At 36.1% G+C, this 17,888-nt stretch overlaps 1 protein-coding gene across 3 annotated transcripts in view; it reads right to left on the reverse strand.

Moving 5' to 3' along the window:
- The window catches only part of Bbs4 (Bardet-Biedl syndrome 4), a 49,375-nt gene extending 38,134 nt beyond the window's left edge, over nt 1–11,241 (reverse strand). The window contains exons 1-2 of one of the 3 annotated variants that reach the window (XM_047539176.1): nt 11,192–11,241; nt 2,743–2,794 (exon numbers count right to left, since the gene is read on the reverse strand). Coding sequence is in view for 2 of the 3 variants with exons in the window: in XM_047539174.1 (XP_047395130.1) it covers nt 2,743–2,794; nt 11,192–11,215 (76 nt within the window). In the remaining variant the exon portion in view is untranslated. The remainder of the gene's footprint in view (nt 1–2,742; nt 2,795–11,191) is intronic. The other 2 variants (XM_047539174.1, XM_047539175.1) reach the window with 2 other exon arrangements.
- Nucleotides 11,242–17,888: the final 6,647 nt, after the last annotated feature.

The following is a 17,888-nucleotide window of genomic DNA, read 5'->3' on the forward strand; positions in this document are numbered from 1 at the left end:
TAAACCTTTGTTTCCCTTTTTCTCAAAAAAAAAAAAAAAAAGAATATTAGTGAACTGAATCCTTCATGACCTTGTGAGGGTTTACCCCAGTAATACTCCAAAATTCAATTAGTATAACCGTATAATTACCTATATCAAGATAAAATCATGGGTTCCAGAAGGTAGAAATTAAGAGAAGTTATGTCCTAGACATTTTTGGTGCTTGTGTAATCACCTTGTACAATACCAAAGGCATCATTTATACTGTTATTATATTATATTGTTAATGACAATAACATGAATGGCAACCTGGCACTATGCAATAAAACAAATTGCAAATTTGTGAAATAACTGCCCAAAAGGCAATGCAAACTTGAGCTAGATTCATAGAAATAAAAGATCCAAATAAAAATATATTATCTTCCAGATATTCCACTTGGCCCTGTTTACACTATATCTGGAATATTCTATTTTGTCCTGATCTCTATACTTCCAAGGAGGACACCAAATATCACCAGAGAATGAAGGCCATTAAGACAAAGGAATTCTAAACATCTCACATTAAAAAAAAAAAAAAAAAATTGTCACACCTGGAAATATTTAACCTTCAGAAAAAGGACATGGGAACATATACTGCACTGTAATTATCTATGCTCTATATGTCCTGAAGACTGTCAATTCCATAAGAGAGGATTCCATACCATGTTTATCTTTGTATTCCCAAACTAGTCCTGGAATGTGGTAAGTCCTCAAATGTATAAGGGGTTCAAGGAGAGAAAACTAAACTTTAATAAGAGAAATCAGAAAGTGGTTATTCTGCAATGGAAAATGAAGGAAACCCTGATTAAAGGGTTAGGGTTGTGGCTCAGTGGTAGAGCGCTTGCCTAGCATGTGTGAGGCACTGGGTTTGATTCTTAGCACCGCATATAAATAAAAAATAAATAAATAAAAAGTCCACTGACAATTAAAAAATATTTTTTAAAAAACTAATTAAAGGGGCCCTATAGCACTATTAAGTGTTTTAGCATTAAATACCAAATGAATCCCTTTTCCCCACAGCTAAAAACTGTATCTCAAAAACCTGAATTAGGTATGGGCTACTCTTGGCTGGTATACAAGCATCTCCTGTGTCTGGAGTCAATCAAACCATAGGATTTGACTTCAGAGGAATAATGAATATTGAAAAGTCAATCACAGTAAATGCTAACTCCACTTAACTAGCCAAATTACCCTGAAGATTAAATGAAGTGACGGATATCACAACAAGATGATTCTCATATTCAGAAGTGATATAAAGAATGTTAGCCCATCCCTAGCATTAGAAAAAAAAGAATATTAGCAATTACATTCCGACTTGGCAGAATTACATCTGAATTTCACAAATACTGTAAATTACAGATGTACAACTCTTCCCGTCAAAGATGTATTCCTGAAAAACTACTCCAAAATACATTCCTGAAAGGTAATCATATTTTCCAACAACTTGTATTATAATTTCAAAGAGTGACAGAATGCCTCTGTTACCCTAGTGCCTGCCATATACTCCCCTGTCCTCTGCCCTAATGCGCCAATTGAAAACAAAAGGAATGACAGAAATGACGCTAGTAAACTAAACAATTATTGACAAAATCAACTTTTATACTCTTAGTACATGCTACAAAAGGATAGATAGCCTTGCAACTATAATTTAGACAAGAACTACAGAAAAGACCTAAGCAAGTCATGCCCCTTCTACTCTGCCTTGGTTTCCTCACCTAGAAATAATTAACTAAAAATAAGTAGATACATAGATGAACAAATGAGTGCCTTTTCTACAGACAAAATCCAGGTATTTCTCTAATGCCTGATGAATAGCAGAGCAACCAATCTATCAGACATGGGTGAACATCGATGTCACCTAATACCTGAGGTAAACACTCCCAAAACTTTAAAAGTTACCAAATGAAGGAATTCTGTTACTCTAATAAAATACATATCATATCTCTATCAGATTATAAAATGTAGCTCTTTATAAATGTAGGCCTTCATCTTGTTAGGCTTTCCAGATTCAAATTTTTTTCAGTACAGATGCAATTTTTTAGAATATTTCTTTTTTTCTTTCAACATTTTTAGAATATTTTAAAACATCTTTATTGGTGCATCATAATCAACATAATAGGATTCATTTTGAAATATTTGTATCTGCACATAGCATAATTTGGTCCAGATTCAATTTTTATAAAACACCATACTTAACCTATGTATAGATTATTTGAAACCGGATTTGTTCTTTAATTAATCAATTAATTTCGTTTTTTGCTATAGTTTTCTTCTCCATATTTTTATTGGTGCATTATAATTATTCATAATAGTAGGATTTGTTGTTACATATTCATACATGTACATGATATAACAATATGATTTGGTCGATATCATTCCCTAGTATTTCCCCTTTTCTTCTCTACCTCCTTTCTCCTGGTCTTTTTCCTCTGCTCTAAAATGTACTACCATGTACTATGCAATTTCACAGTGTGTGTCTTCCACAAGTAGAAAATGAACACACACTTACATGATAATCAAACTCCATTTACATACATTCGCAGATTAATAATATCTAATAAATCCATAAATAAAAAGCTAGATATGGCAGAACATTTGGACTATTACTGATTTTTCTAACACTCATATTTTAAAAGGCTCTAAGGAATATAGAATAGAAAAAAGAATCAATGAGACAAGAGTAATCTGTGCAAATATACACATATAATGAAATTGAATACAGACCTTTTTTCTGCCTGGGTTTTTGAGATTCAACAGTTGCAGACAATTGAGTTTTCTGAAATGAAATAAGTTATCTGTGTTAAAGCACTTAAGCATATATTCAAATAACAAGAATAAACAGAAGTTCATCAATCATACAAATAATTCATTAAATACACAGGAACAAAAAGTTATTTTTAATATGATTTTAAGAATAAATATCAAGTTATACTTATTCTATCCAAACTATAATGCATAATTACCTACTTATAAAATGTATTTGTGTACATTTATACTATGCAAAAATATGGTTTATGGTATATACATCAAAGTTTTTAATGTACTAAGTTCCTAAACACTTCATATTAGTATTATACTTACTGATACACTTCTTAGCAACCAAACCAGAAAGGTGATCGTTATTTGACAAAAGGAAGCATATGAGGTCATCTGCACAGAAATTGTCTAGTACTCAGTTCTCAGAGGGAGATACTATACTATCTTACACTATAACTTTGTAAAAAAATCTTCAAATGGATTTTTCTTATACCAACTTCCTATTTTATACAGGAAAGGCCATGTTATAAGCAATAATAATAAATGAAATTTTCCTATATGTAATAAGAGACTTTAATTCTTAGATTCTGGATATGCAACAAATTCTGACCAGATGAAATGAAAAGAAATCCACACTTAGGTATGTTACAGGAAACTGCACCAGAGACAACAAGAAATTCTTTTAAGGCTGGGGATGTTGCTCAGTGATACAGCACTTGCCTAACATGAGGGGCCCTGGGTTCAATATCTAGCACCTCGAAAAAAAAAAATCTTCAATGCAGCCCAAGAATAAATACATCACCAGATTACCTAAAAAGAAAGGATAAGTAGATTGGCAGCTGTCTTCTCAATCAAAAATAGAATACAAAACCACACTAACATATCATAAAAATAATTACTCCAAATGTCAGGTACTAAGTAAAATGACTACTAATGTAGACCACACATTAGCAAACCATGGTCCACAGGTCAAATCCAGTGTATTTTTATATAACTCACTTGCTAAGAGTGATTTCTATATTTTAAATGGTATTTTTGGAAATTACGTAAGTCAAATTTCAATGGCTATAAGTGAAACTTTATCAGAATACAGCCATACTTCTATGTTTATATGTTGTCTATGGTTTATTTTGTACTACAACAAAATAATAGTTCAGTGGTTATAACAGATTGTATGGTCTACAAAGCCCAAAATACTATCTGGCCCTTTACCTGGAAAAAGATTACCAATCCCTGTTCTAGAGTTTTATACCTATCAAAACTAACTTTCAAGAACAAAGACCTTCAGAATGTTGAAGTTTTTAGACTCTCACTAAACTATAAGGGATACATATATGGAAACAAGAAAATTATTTCAGAATGAAAAAGCGAATAAGCAAAGGAATTGGTAGAATATAGGAGGATCTTCAGCACCTTCTTTTACAAAGTATAATTTGTAGTGCTAAACTGAAAAACATCAAGAACTACAAAACTAAACAACAAATGGCTTAATTGGGAGATGGCAATGAGAAGTAAAGCATTTGGGGGCTGGGGAGATAGCTCAGTTGGTAGAGTGCTTGTCTTGTAAGCACAAGGCCCTGAGTTCGATCCCCAGCACCCAAAAAAAAAAAAAAAAAGAAGTAAAGCATTTGATGGTCCTTGCATTATTCAGATTTAAGTGTGAACTTCAAATTAAATACCTATTTTAAAAAATTTTTGGTACTCACTAAAGGAAGACAGCATATACAACATTCAACTAATGGAATGAGAGGAGGACAAAGGTGAAAAAATTCAACAAAAAAGAAAAAAAGGTGGGGGAACTGGAGATAAGACTAGAACGCTTGCTTGGCAACTGTGAGACCCTGGGTTGGATCCCCCAAAACACAACAAAAACAAACATATACTGGGTTCAATTCTCAGCACCACATATAAATAAATGAATAAAATAATGGTCCATTAACAACTAAAAATATATATTAAAACTATACAAACAAGTAAAGACATCCATATTCAACTACATCAAAATTTAAAAGTTCTGGCTGGGTGCTGTGGCCCACATAGGTAATCCCAGCAGTTCCAAAGGTTGAGGCAGGAGGATTGCAAGTTCAAAGCCAACCTCAGCAATTTAGCAAGGCCCTAAGTAACAGTGTGAGATACCGTCTCAAAATAAGATGGGACAGGGGTTGTGGCTCAGTGGTAGTGTGCGAGGAACTGGGTTTGATCCTCAGCACACATAAATAAAATGAAATTTAAAAAATAAAAAGAAGGGCTGGGGATGAATCTGTGGTAAAGCACCCCTGGGTTCAATCGCCAGCATGGGCCGCCTCCTTCCCGCCAAATTAAGAACTTCTGAAGCCTGGCACAGTGAAATGCACTACAGTCCCAGCTACTGGGTGGCCAAAACAAAAGGACTGAGAGTTGTAGGTGAGACCCCCATCTCAAACAGAAAAACAAATGAATTAAGAACGTCTGTTCCACAAAAGGAAAGTGTGAGATAGATAGATACAGATAGATAGAGATATATAGACTTTTTATTCAGGTTACTTTACTCCCAAAGTCCTTGATACTTCCTAAGTTGTTAGAAAAATGTTAGGGTACTTAAGGTCTCAGATGCAGTCTTCAGAAAGCAAATCTCTCTTTCTGACCTCCCCTCTTTCGTTGGTCCTTTTGCTCCCCAAGGCAGGCCACAGAAACTAGAATTTCTCTGCCATAAGGCAAAACCTAGAAATTTAAACTTTCCCTTGCCTTGAAGGCCCTGGTCATAATGAAATTCTGACTTACCTTGTCAGATCATAAGACACCATTTAAGACTCCTACCCTACACCTGGAAGGAATGTATACAGTCACTTTAGAAAATAGTTTGAGTTTTTTTAAAAAAACAAACTCTTAACCTACAACCAAGAAATTTCACTTCTAGAGAAATTAAAATATATACATAGAAAGCTTTGAATGCCAATATTTATGGTGATATTATTGATAACATCCCCAAACAGGAAACAATCCAAACATCCATCAAGGTGAATAAACAAAATGTGTATATGCATACAATATACCACTTAGAAATAAAAAGGAATAAACTTCTGCTACATACAATATGTGTGAACCTCAAAAAACATCATGTTGGCCAGGCATGCAGGCACATGCCTATAATCCCAGTGACTTGGGAGGCTGAGGCAGAAGGATCATAAATTCAAAGCCGACCTCAGCAACTTATCATGCTACAAGACACATAAGACAACATAATGAAAGTATGAACAGTTGCAGTGGCGAACGCCTGCAATCCCAGCAGCTCAGGAGGCTGAAACAGGATGGTGAGTTCAAAGTCAGCCTCAGCAACTTAGGGAGGCCCTAAGCAATTCAGTGAGACCCTCTCTAAATAAAATACATAAAGGGCTGGGGATGTGGCTCAGTGGTTGAGTGCGCCAGGGTTCTATTCCCTATACCAAAAAAAAAAAAAAAAAAAAAAAAAATTCCTTTATACAAATATACAAAATTGCTACCAAAAGCAAAACTATGGAGAAAGAAAATAAATCAGTGGTTGGCTGGGCGGGGTGGGGGTATTCCCTGCAAAAAAGACAAAAGGAAACTTTGAGTAATGAGTATGTCTAAAAGTAGCCTGTATGACAGTTAAATAACTTATATAACTTTATTAAAATTGATAAAAGTGTACACTTAAAATGGTTAAATTTTATTTTATGTGTATTATACATCAAAAAATTTGATTTTTATTTTTTCAGTGCTGGAGCTTGAACCCAGGGCCTTACCCATGCTAGGCAAGTACCCTACCACTGTGCTACATTCTCAGCCCCTCAAAACTGCTTTTAAAATGTTAAAGAACTCCTGTTTTTTTGTTTTTAGTTTTTTAATTTAACTAGATTTTTTAACTTTGGGGAACATTACAAATCTTTTCATTAAAAAAAAAAAATCTGTGGCATTGAGAATCAAACCGAGGGCCTTGTACATGCAATGTATACATTCTACCACCAAGCTACACCCCCAAGTCCTTAAGCAAAGAATCTTAAAGGCTCAAAATTCAACTTCATATGATAGCAACCCTCTGACCTCCACATAAATTAAGAGTAAAAATAGATCATTATTTTGATGAGTCTCTTTTTCAAAAGACTTTCTAGAACAAGGAAACAACGTTTCTAGAACAAAAATGGAAAAGATTCTATTACCCCAATCAATCTTCTTCTTTTATTTTACAGACTGCATTTTGATTCATTGTACACAAAGGGGGTACAACTTTTCATTTCCATGGTTGTACACAATGTAGAGTAACACCATTTGTGTAATCATATATGTATATAGAGTAATAATGTTTGTCTCATTCCACTATCTTTCCTCCCCCTGCCCCCTCCCCTCTCCTCATTTCCTTGTACACAATCCAATGTTCCTCCATTCTTCCCTTACCCCCTCCCACCACCTTCCATTATGTATCAGCATCCACTTATCAGAGAAAACATTCAGTCTTTCGTTTTTTGGGATTGACTTATTTCACTTAGCATGATATTCTCCAACTCTAACCATTTACCTGCAAATGCTATAATTTTATTCTTCTTTATAGTTAATATTCCATTGTGTATACATACCACAGTTTCTTTATCCATTTATCTATTGAAGGGCATTCAGGTTGGTTCCATAATCTAGCTATTGTGAATTGAGCTGCTATAAACATTGATGTGGCTGCATCACTGTAGTATGCTGATTTTAAGTTCTTTGGGTATAAACTGAGGAGTAGGATAACTGGGACAAATAGTGGGTCCACTCCAGGTTTTCTGAGGAATCTCCATACTGCTTTCCAGAATGGCTGCACCAATTTCCAATCCCACCAGCAATGTAAGAGTGTGCCTTTTCCCCCACATCCTCGCCAACACCTTTTATTGTTTGTATTCTTGATAATAGCCATTCTAATTGGAATGAGATGAAATCTTAGGGTGATTTTTATTTGCACTTCTCTAATTACTAGAGATGTTGAACACTTTTTCATGTATCTGTTGATCACTTGTATATCTTCTGTGAAGTGTCTGTTCAGTTTTTTAGCCCATTTATTGATCGGGTTCTTTGTAATTTTGGTGTAAACTTTTTAAAGATTTTTATAAATTTTGAAGATTAGTGCTCTTCACATTACTGATTGTTTCCTTTATTGAGAAAAAGCTTTTCAGTTTGAATCCACCCCATTTACTGATTCTTGCTTTTATTTCTTATTCTGGGAGTCTTGTTAAGGAAGTCCATCATAAGCCAACATGATGAAGATTTGGGCCTACTTTTTTCTATTTGGTGCAGGGTCTCTGGTCTAATTCCTAGGTCCTTGATTCATTTTGAGTTGAGTTTTGTGCAGGGTGAAAGGAGTTTAATTTCATTTTACTGCATATGGATTTCCAGTTTTCCTAGCACCATTTGCTGAAGAGGCTATCTTTCTCCATCCCAATCAATCTTTATTCATAGCTGGGATATATACAGAATAAATTCTCTCTTTTTAATTTTTTTCTTAATTTTAATGTAGTTCTATGATCATTTATTCATCTAACAAATATTCATAAGAGTACCTGTTAGGTGCTAGGCATTATATCTGAGTCATATCTCCTAGTCCAGTAGTAATTTTTATTTTGTTTCAAAAGCTTTAATTCTTTAATTTACAGGAATATAAGTACATACATTATTACTTGAATGGGTCTGGGAATAGAGCTCAGTTGGTAGGCGACTAATTTGGCTATGGGGTCCAGTCCAGCATCACAAAAAAAAAAAAAAAAAAAAAAATACACACACACACACACATACGCAATAGGAATTAGGGTATTATAAAAAATTTTATAAGTACAAGTCATGGAAACCAGAGTTATTTGCTTGTTGCTTTAAAAAGAAAAATTTCAGCTGGGTCCAGTGGAGTACCCATATAATCCCAGCTACTCAGGAGGCTGAGGCAGGAGGATTAGAAGTTCAAGGCCAATCCGGGCAATTTAGTGAGACCTTGTCTCAAAATAAAATTTAAAAGGCTAGGGATATCGCGCAGGGGTAGAGTACTTGCCTAGCACATGCAAAGCTTGGATTCAATCCTTAGTACCACAAAAAAAAATAATTAGTTCACTTCAAGTTGAAGTGCTAAAGTCATTTCAAAACAAAAGCCAGGGCTGGGGAGATAGCTCAGTTGGTAGAGTGCTCGCCTCGCAAGCACAAGGCCCTGGGTTCAATCCCCAGCACCGCAAAAAAAAAAAAAAAAGTCATTCTCTTTAAAATACTATTTGAAATTCAAATATACAGGACAATTCTGCCATCACAGACATCAAATTCATATTCTGTCACACAAACACCTATGTATATGACAACAAGCATAAAAGGATAAATAGTATTATAGCATGTCACCCTTTATATATCTTAAGTTTATGTAGGTGAAGTATTTCTTTAAAATTTCTAATATCTGAAATCTAGTAACATTAATCATGCTATTTTAATTTTTAATTATTAATTAAGCAAAATATCTTTGCTTTGGGCTTTCTTCTCTGTACTCAGTTTTGGACTAAAATAATGTCATTACTCTACAAATGGAAGGAGAATAAAAAACAAACAAAAGTCTCTTGAGCAGATAATATGTCCTTCCTTGTTAAGACAAAATTGTGTTGTAACGTAATCAGCTAAGGCAGCTATTTTACTGTCTATGTTTCCCAGGATGTTTTTCAAAAGACAAAAAATTCTGAAAAACTAAAATCATTCTAACCATAGCAGAGAACAGGCAACAGAAACCCAATAAATACTAAAGCAAGGCAGTCAAGGTTTCACATTTGGAACTTCATAGAAATTATACCTAATTATGCACATATGACCCAAAAAATAACTACTACTACTACTACTACTACTACTACTATAAAAACTAAAATCAGAACCAAAGCATGATTCAGCTATCAAACTACTGGGTATATACCAAAAAGAATATATGGAATATCAAAGACACACTTGCTTTCCCATGTTTATTGCAGCACTATCCATGCTACCAAGACATGGAATCAATGGAGGTGTCCAACAATGAAAACACAACATATGGATAAAGAAAATGTGGTACATATATACAGTGTAATATAATTCAATCTTAAAAAGAATGAAATCCTATCATTTGCAACAATATGGCTGGAACTGGAGAACTTAGTGAATTATACTAAGTCAACCAGTGTTCTTGCTCGTATTCAGACGCTAGGGCTGGGGTTGTAGTTCAGTGGTGGAATGCTTGCCTAGCATGAGTGAGGAACTGGGTTCAATCATCAGCACCACATTAAAAAAATAAATAATAAAGATTAAATCCCTTAAAAAATAAGTGGACGCTAAAAGAATTGATTTCATGGAAGTAGAACAGTGATCACCAGAGGTTGGGAAAGAGCAGGGGAGAGGGGGACAGAGGGAGATTGGATAGCAGATATCAAAACACAGTAGATAAGAATAAATTCTAATGTTCTACAGCACAGTAGAGTCACTATAGTTCACGACTATTTATTACGTATTTTATAAAGAACTAGAAGAAGCCAGGCGTGGTGGTACACGCTTGTAATCCCCAATGACTCAGGAGGTTAAGGCAGGAGGATCGCAAGTTCAAGGCCAGTCTCAGTAACTTTGCAAGATCCTGTCTCAAAATTTGAAAAATAAATAAAAAGGTCTGAGGATGTGGCTCACTGGTTAAATGCTCCTGAGTTCAATCCCCAGTACCAAAAGGGGGGTGGGGGTAGAAAATGAGTTCGAAGCTTATCAATCACAAGAAACGATAACTACTTAAGAAATGAAAGTACTAACTATCCTGATTTGGTCATTATACATTGTATATATGTAGTAAATGATCACACTGCAACCCATAATATGAACAGTTATATGTCAATTAAAAATTTTAAGTAACTGCTACTCGGTCATCCTGTGGAGTTAACGCTTCATTCAAACCAACTGAATTACCAAACAGCACTTTCCAAAACTTAATCACAACAGAGAAAACATGGTCTCGCTCCACCGACAGAAGGCAGTGACGTGAAAGCTTTCCCGGCTGTATCTCATTACATTTCTAATCCACGGGATTAACAGAAACTGTCTTTACACAAGTGGTAATGCCTCCTTTCCCAAACCGTCAAGAGAAAGAAAAAGCGGACTAGGAAAAAGGCCGTTTCCCGTGAAAATCCCTTCTGTCCAGCGGACCCCAAGAGAGACCAGTCCTAGAACGGGCTCTGGGCTGCAAAAAACTCAGACCTGCCCTAGGCAACCATCTCCAGGAGAGAACAGGAGCACTTGTCGTCCCGCCCAACCCCAGCCGCTCCAGACTCGGCTCCGCCTCTTCCAGGGGTGGCTACGCCGGTCAGAGGTAGCCCGCCAGCTTGCCTCAGGAACGGCCCTGTCCTGTCCTGCTCTGCTGTGCCCTGCCCTGCCCAGCCCAGGCTGTTAGGACACTAAAGAGAATCTCCGCGCTCACCGACTCCAATGCCTCCTCAGCCATCTTGGCTCCGCCCACCGCTGCGCGGCCGGAAGTCGGCTGTTTCCCAGACGACGAGGCAAACGGAAGTCGAAGAACTGGGAAGGGCGGGGAGCCTGAGCAAGGAAGGAAGTAGATTGCTCAGTGGAAAGCTGCGGCTCCGAGAACGGGGACTTCCGGGAGCCCCGGGGTGTGTTGTGGTTGGCACTTCAGACGCCTTGGCTCTAGGGGAGTGGGTGAAAGAGCCCGCTAGCTATATAGAAGGCTGTACGCTGCTGTCGCGCTGACTGGACAGCACAATCCGAAATGGTATCATTGTACTCCGGCCACCTGCTCTGCCTCCAAACTGCCTTTAATTCTATCCTACTTGCAGGAAGGAGTCTTGGTTCAAGGTCAGATCCTCAGGCAGAGAATTTCATTTTTGCTTTCCACACACAACTGCTCATTTCTTGGCTTTCATTGTTGTCCTTAAGTACTCGGTTCATCAACCTCCCATTTTTGTTTACGGTTGCTTGCAAACCTGCTGCATTCGAGTGGCAGTCTTGTTTTGCAAGTAAAAGTATTTGGAAATAACTTTTAAATCAGGAGATTTCACAAGAAATCTGACTTCGGAATGAAGAGCGAACAATGAGCCTACATTGCTGCATGAAAGTAAATAGTAGCTGCGACTGTAGACAAAAATTTCGTTGACTTTCTTCACAGTCTTAATATCCCAGCATACTTAAGGTGTTTTACCTTACTCACCTGAGTGAATTAAATACTACTTCTGCATCCTGAGGAAACGTGTGGGCTTTGTAGTCATAAGTAACTACTGCATGACCTGAGCCAGTCATTTATTAGAACCTCATTCTAGTTCCTGGAACTAGAGAAAACAAAATACGGAATATTTGCACCTAGAGGAATGACCTTGAGAGTGCATCAAAGTCAGTCAGACAAAAAGTAAGCAAAGCTTATGAAGAAACATTTCACTAAATACAAATGTTTCTCAACCATGTGAAAAAAAAAAGACTTCGCAAGGAAGAAACACATGCAAATGAATATTCTCAAGTGATACATTTCATCTCTTACATTGGCAAAGAACAAAAATTTTCACTGACAGATGTGAGGAAACATGCATTCTTCATCCATTAGCAGGAATGTGAATTGGTAAAACTTACATTTAGAGTAGGTTGACAACCAAAATTAAAAATGCACATAACCTTAAACTCAATTTTTCAATTATAGGAATTTATTCTATAGGTATAGATGAGGGAAATTACTTTACATACAAAGGTATTCAATGCAGCATTGTTTACAGTAAGCCAAAGCAACCTAAATGTCCAACAATTGAAGTTAAATAAATTATAAATCCATACTATGTGGCACATGAAAAAAAGAGGCAACTATTTACATATTGATATAGAAGAATTGCCAGGATACATAATAACAAAGACAAAGTGCAGAAAAATGCATATACTATCTGTATTTTTTAAAAAAGAAGACAAAAATAAAGAGAAATATTATGTACATAATTGCTTGTATACTCAGAAAATATTTCTGGAAGGATATTCAAAATACTAAATGTGGTTACTTTTGGGGAGGAGAAGTGGGCAGCAAAGATACAGGGAACAGAAGTAAAATTTTTACTCTATACCTTTTGTACAATTTGAATTTCATTTTATATGTATGTATTACCTATGCCAATAATAGAAAAAAAAAGTAAAACAACTGTATCATTAGGATTGTAGTAAATGCTAAGAAGAAGAAATAAAAGAGTAAATAAGAGTAAATAACAGGGGGAGCTAGTCTCTGACTTGTTTGGACAGGGATGTTTTCCCTGGGTAAGATATATTTTAAATGAGACCTAAAGGATAAGGCATTAGCTTGGGGAAGGGATGTGCAGGTCAGGGAAGATTTCTAAGGCAAAGGAAGAATTTGTGCAAAGGCCCTGAGGATGGAAGAAGCTTGGCCAGTTTGTAGCACAGAAAGACAAGTGTGGCTGGAAAAAGAAAAGGGGAAATAGGTCCTTTTCAAAAGGTGAAGAAGTTGGAGTTTCGTGGTGCAGATCCATAAAGGCCATATGAGGGAGTTTATTGTAAGGGTATTGGGAAGGCACTAGAGAGTTTTGAGCAAAAAACAGCATGATCAGGAGAGAATAAAAGACACTGCAAACAAGAGATGATGAAACCAGTTCACCTGGACCAGACAGAGAACAAAAGAAATGGGGAAAAAAAATGGATTCTTAAGAAACTTAGAGGATAGAACAGACCTCCTGAGGTACAGAATTGGATGTGGGAGGATGCATGAAAAGGAGATAATGTCAAAGGAATACCACCAGGTTTCTAACTTTTAAAACAACTGTACCACTGGAGAATGCTACAGCTAAAAATTGGCGGGGGAACCTTAAAGAAGACATTTGTAGAAAGGTCATAAGCCTATTTCCCAAACTATAAAATCTCCCTAGAAGGGGTCCTGTGAGGAGTAAATGAATTGCTTTCAATAAATAGAAGCCATTGGTATGTTTCAAAATCTCTCCTTTGATCCCCAGATCTTAGGAAGAAGGGAACTTCCTAGGAAAGTTCCTTTTTCATAAGAAAGTACATAATTCCTCAAATTGCAATCACCAAACTTAATGTGCTTCAATTAATTTTAAAACTCTTCTTAAAAAATGTACCTTTACGGGGAAATCCTAGAGATCACATAAAGCATGTTTGTGTCACACACGAGTGTTTGTTTCCCTTAGAAAACCTCCTTGAATGTGACCCCATTTATCAGAATCATTCCAATCATATAGTTGTGCAAGGCATTCCAACCAATAGACATTTGTCTATTTTTATGTAGGAACTAAGGAGGCAGGACAAGAATCAGACATCAGTAATTTATAGTATCTCCAATATGTTTATCTTTTATTTATTTTTGGTACTGGGGATTGAACCCAGGGGTGCTCTAACACTAAGTTACATCCCCAGTTCCTTTTATTTTTTTGAGACAGGACCTTGCTAAATTGTTGAGAGTCTTGTTAAGATGCTGATTCTGGCCTTGAACTTGCAATCCTCTCGAGTCACTGGAATTTCAGGTGCCCAGATGCAATATAAGTTTAAAGAAGGAGCTACAGCTGAGTTTCTCCATTTTTAATATTTAAATAAGTCATGTGTACTTTTTTAGGGCCCACAGCCAGCTTTTTTTCCCATGTCACCTGCTGGGTATGTCTCTAGCACCTCATGCCTCATTTGAAGTGTCTAGTATTCCCAAAACCCATACCACAAACTAAAGAGCCCAGTCATCGCTTTAGGAAAAACCACTTTGAAATAAAATAAAATATTCATATTATTCATATGCCCTTACAAAGTATTTTAAACGTGCCATCCCTAATGATATACTCAACAATGGTCAATGGTGAATATGAGCAAAGGCATACTTACTCTTTCATTTGTGAGAAAAAATACTAGAAACATCCAAATATTCACTACAAATAATTGTTTAAATAAACCAAGGTACATCCATAGATATATTATGCAGCTTGTAAAACTCCTCAAGATGGCAAAATAGGTATGTGGAAGGGTGAAGAAAATATAATATGCTTCCATTTTTGGTTAAGGGAAATAAAGGGGAGAGATATTTACACATTTTACAAATACAATTCTGACAAGAAATCATAGGATACTGGTAAGACATCTGTCTTTGTGGAGGGAATAAAGGCTAAGGGACCTAGGATGGACAGATACTGCTTTTCATTATTTACAATTCTATAAAATTTAACTTTTAATCATCCATGTATTTTAAGAGAAGTTAACAAAACATGTAAATAAAACCATTTTAAAACTCCCACTCCTGGAATTCACAACTGCTTTGTATGCAGAAGTCACAGGACAATAAGCTCCTACCCTATCAAATAACAAAAGAAGCCATTTTAGCTTGAAAATAAAAAAATATCTTAAGTTCATCAGGAAGGGACACAAACCTCCATAAACCAAACTTGAGAAAATGCCAAGTCCTTCATAAGAGAGAAAAGACTCATCACTGCTTGTATTTCTGCTCATATTTCCTATGCTAGGAAGAATCATCCACCATAGGGGGAGTAAAGAGAAAACTCGCTGAAAGTTAACAAAATTTTAACAGCCCCATAGAGGCTGGTATGACTAATATCTGGGAAGACCCAAATCCACAGAGGAAGCCTGCACCCACCCACCAATCTTACCTCTTAGATCTTAACCATGTACAGAGATGTAGTATACCAAATTTGGAGGTAGGTGAATACTAGAAGGAAAGCAAAGAGAAATCCACCACATTGAGGAGCCTTTTCCAAGTGCAAAATATCTTTTAAAATGAGGGGGCAAGGTAGGAGAGCTGAGGGATCCATCAGAGACACTCTTGAAGACTTAGAAAAAGGGCAGGAGAGTGGAAAGTATCATCCCCCAGGTACTGGGGTCATTCCTTTAAAAAAAAAAAAAAAAGATTAAAGACGGGCCCAAGAGACTGCTGAGAGAATTATGCCCCTGCCCCATCCTGATGACCAAAAAAGCCTGGAATCAAGGCTATAAAGTAGAGAAAGGGAGAAAGAGATTATTTCCAAAAGTTGATGGTTAGATTGTTAAGCAGTCAGATCTCTGGAATCTTGCCAGCATCCCAAATCCAGGCCCTGCTAAAGTAAAATTCTCACTTTACCTTCAAAATACTTGTAATTAGTAGTGAACCAAATCAAAGCTACGTAAGGTTCAGTTCTAGGTCAAATATATATCAGATTAATTGAACCATTGTGCAAGGTGCCTGAAACACAAATGGGCACACCCATTTTGGAGGTAAATGATATTTATTCAGTCTCTCATGGGTTTTCCTAATTAAAATAACCATCATACAATCAGATATAGTCATGTGTTGCTTAACAACAAAATACTTTCCAAGAAATATTTTGTTAGGCAATTTCATCATCGCATAAGTATGATAGACTATATTTACACAAACCTAGATGGAATAGCCTCCAACACACCTAGGCTACATGGTATATAGCATATTGCTCCTAAGCCACAAATCCATATAGCATGTTATTGTACTGAATATTGAAGGTGATTTAACACATGGTATTTGTGTACCTAAGCATATCTAAACACAGAAAAGGTTCAGTAATAATACTAGGTAATAGGGATTTTTCAGTTTAGTTTTCATCTTATGGAACTACTATCATATGTGCAGTCTGGGGGGGATGATCACTATATAAAGAAGCATACAACTGTATACAAGATATGTACAAAAACAAGAAAATGAGACCAATGGTAAGAAAGAAGGGTTCAATACAAGCAGAACCAGAGAAGACCCAGATGCTGAATTATCAGTTGGGATCTTTAAATTAACTCTGGCCAGGCATGGTGGTACATAACAGTACTCCCAGAGACTCAGGAGGTTGAGGCAGGAGGATCAAAAGCTGGAGGCCCTAAGCAATTTACGGACACCATCTCAAAAAAATAATGATAATAATAATAAGGTCTGGGGATGTAGCTCAGTGGTAAAGCACCCCTGAGTTAAACAGTACCCCCAAAAAAATAAACAAATATATAAATATTAACAGCTCTGGTTAAAATGCTAAAAAAAAAAATCTGGTCAAGGTCAAAATAATTGGAATCAACAGATAAGGTATTTTTAAAAAGTATTTTTTAAATTGTTGATAGACCTTGATTTAATTTATTTATTTATATGTGGTGCTGAGAATCGAACCCAGTGCCTCACAAAAGCTAGGCAAGTGCTCTACCACTAAGCTACAACCCCAGTCCTCAGATAAGGTTTTTGAAATAACTATGATAACACTAAAAAATTTCCACTGGGAAAACATGCTTGAAGAAATGGGAGACTGGCAGAAAGTGGTGGTTATACAAACATAATGAAATGCTAGAAGTAAAAAATATGATGCCAGAAATGAATTCATTACATGAAGCCAGGTCAGTGGTGCACATCTGTAATCCTAGCTACTCAGGAGACTGAGGTATGAAGATCACAGGTTTCAGGCCAGCCTAGACTTGCCTCAAAATAAAAGATAAAAAGGGCTAGGGATGTGACTCAGTGGTAGAGTGCCACTGAGTTCAATTCCCAGTACTGAGAAAAAAAAAATTTAAGCCATTATAAATTAAAAAAAAAAATTAAAAACAGGTTATCATGAGAAAGCATCCAAACTGAAACCAAAAGGAGAAAAAGAATGGGGGAAAATCATCTGAGATCTGTAGGATAATATTAAATCATCTAATAAACATGAGATTGGAATCTCAGAAGAGTATAGAATGAGAAATATCTGAAGACATCATCATCAAGAATTATCCAATATTAATGAAAAACATCAACAAAGTTTAAAAGGTTCAGTAATCTCAATACAAAGGAAAACATGCAGACCTATAGTAAACCTGCTATAAGCAAAAGGGAAAGAACAGATACGACCATCTGGGGGAACACATTATCCACAGTGATACAAAAATTAAGTTGAGGACTTCTCACCAGAAACAAGTGAGACCCGAGTATAATTAAATAACTTCCTTAAAGTACTGAAAGAATAAGAGGTCATCATAGAATTAGAATTCCGTATCAATTACAATAGCCCTCAAAAATAAGATTAAAGGCATTCTCCGACAGATAAAATGTGAGAGAATTCACCTCTAGAAAAATTGCAATGAAAGAATGCTAAAAAGTTCTTCAGACTGTGAAGAATTTATATCAGATGGAACATTAGATCTGCTGG

This window comes from Sciurus carolinensis, chromosome 2 (assembly GCF_902686445.1).
Source record: "Sciurus carolinensis chromosome 2, mSciCar1.2, whole genome shotgun sequence".
Taxonomy (NCBI): domain Eukaryota; kingdom Metazoa; phylum Chordata; class Mammalia; order Rodentia; family Sciuridae; genus Sciurus; species Sciurus carolinensis.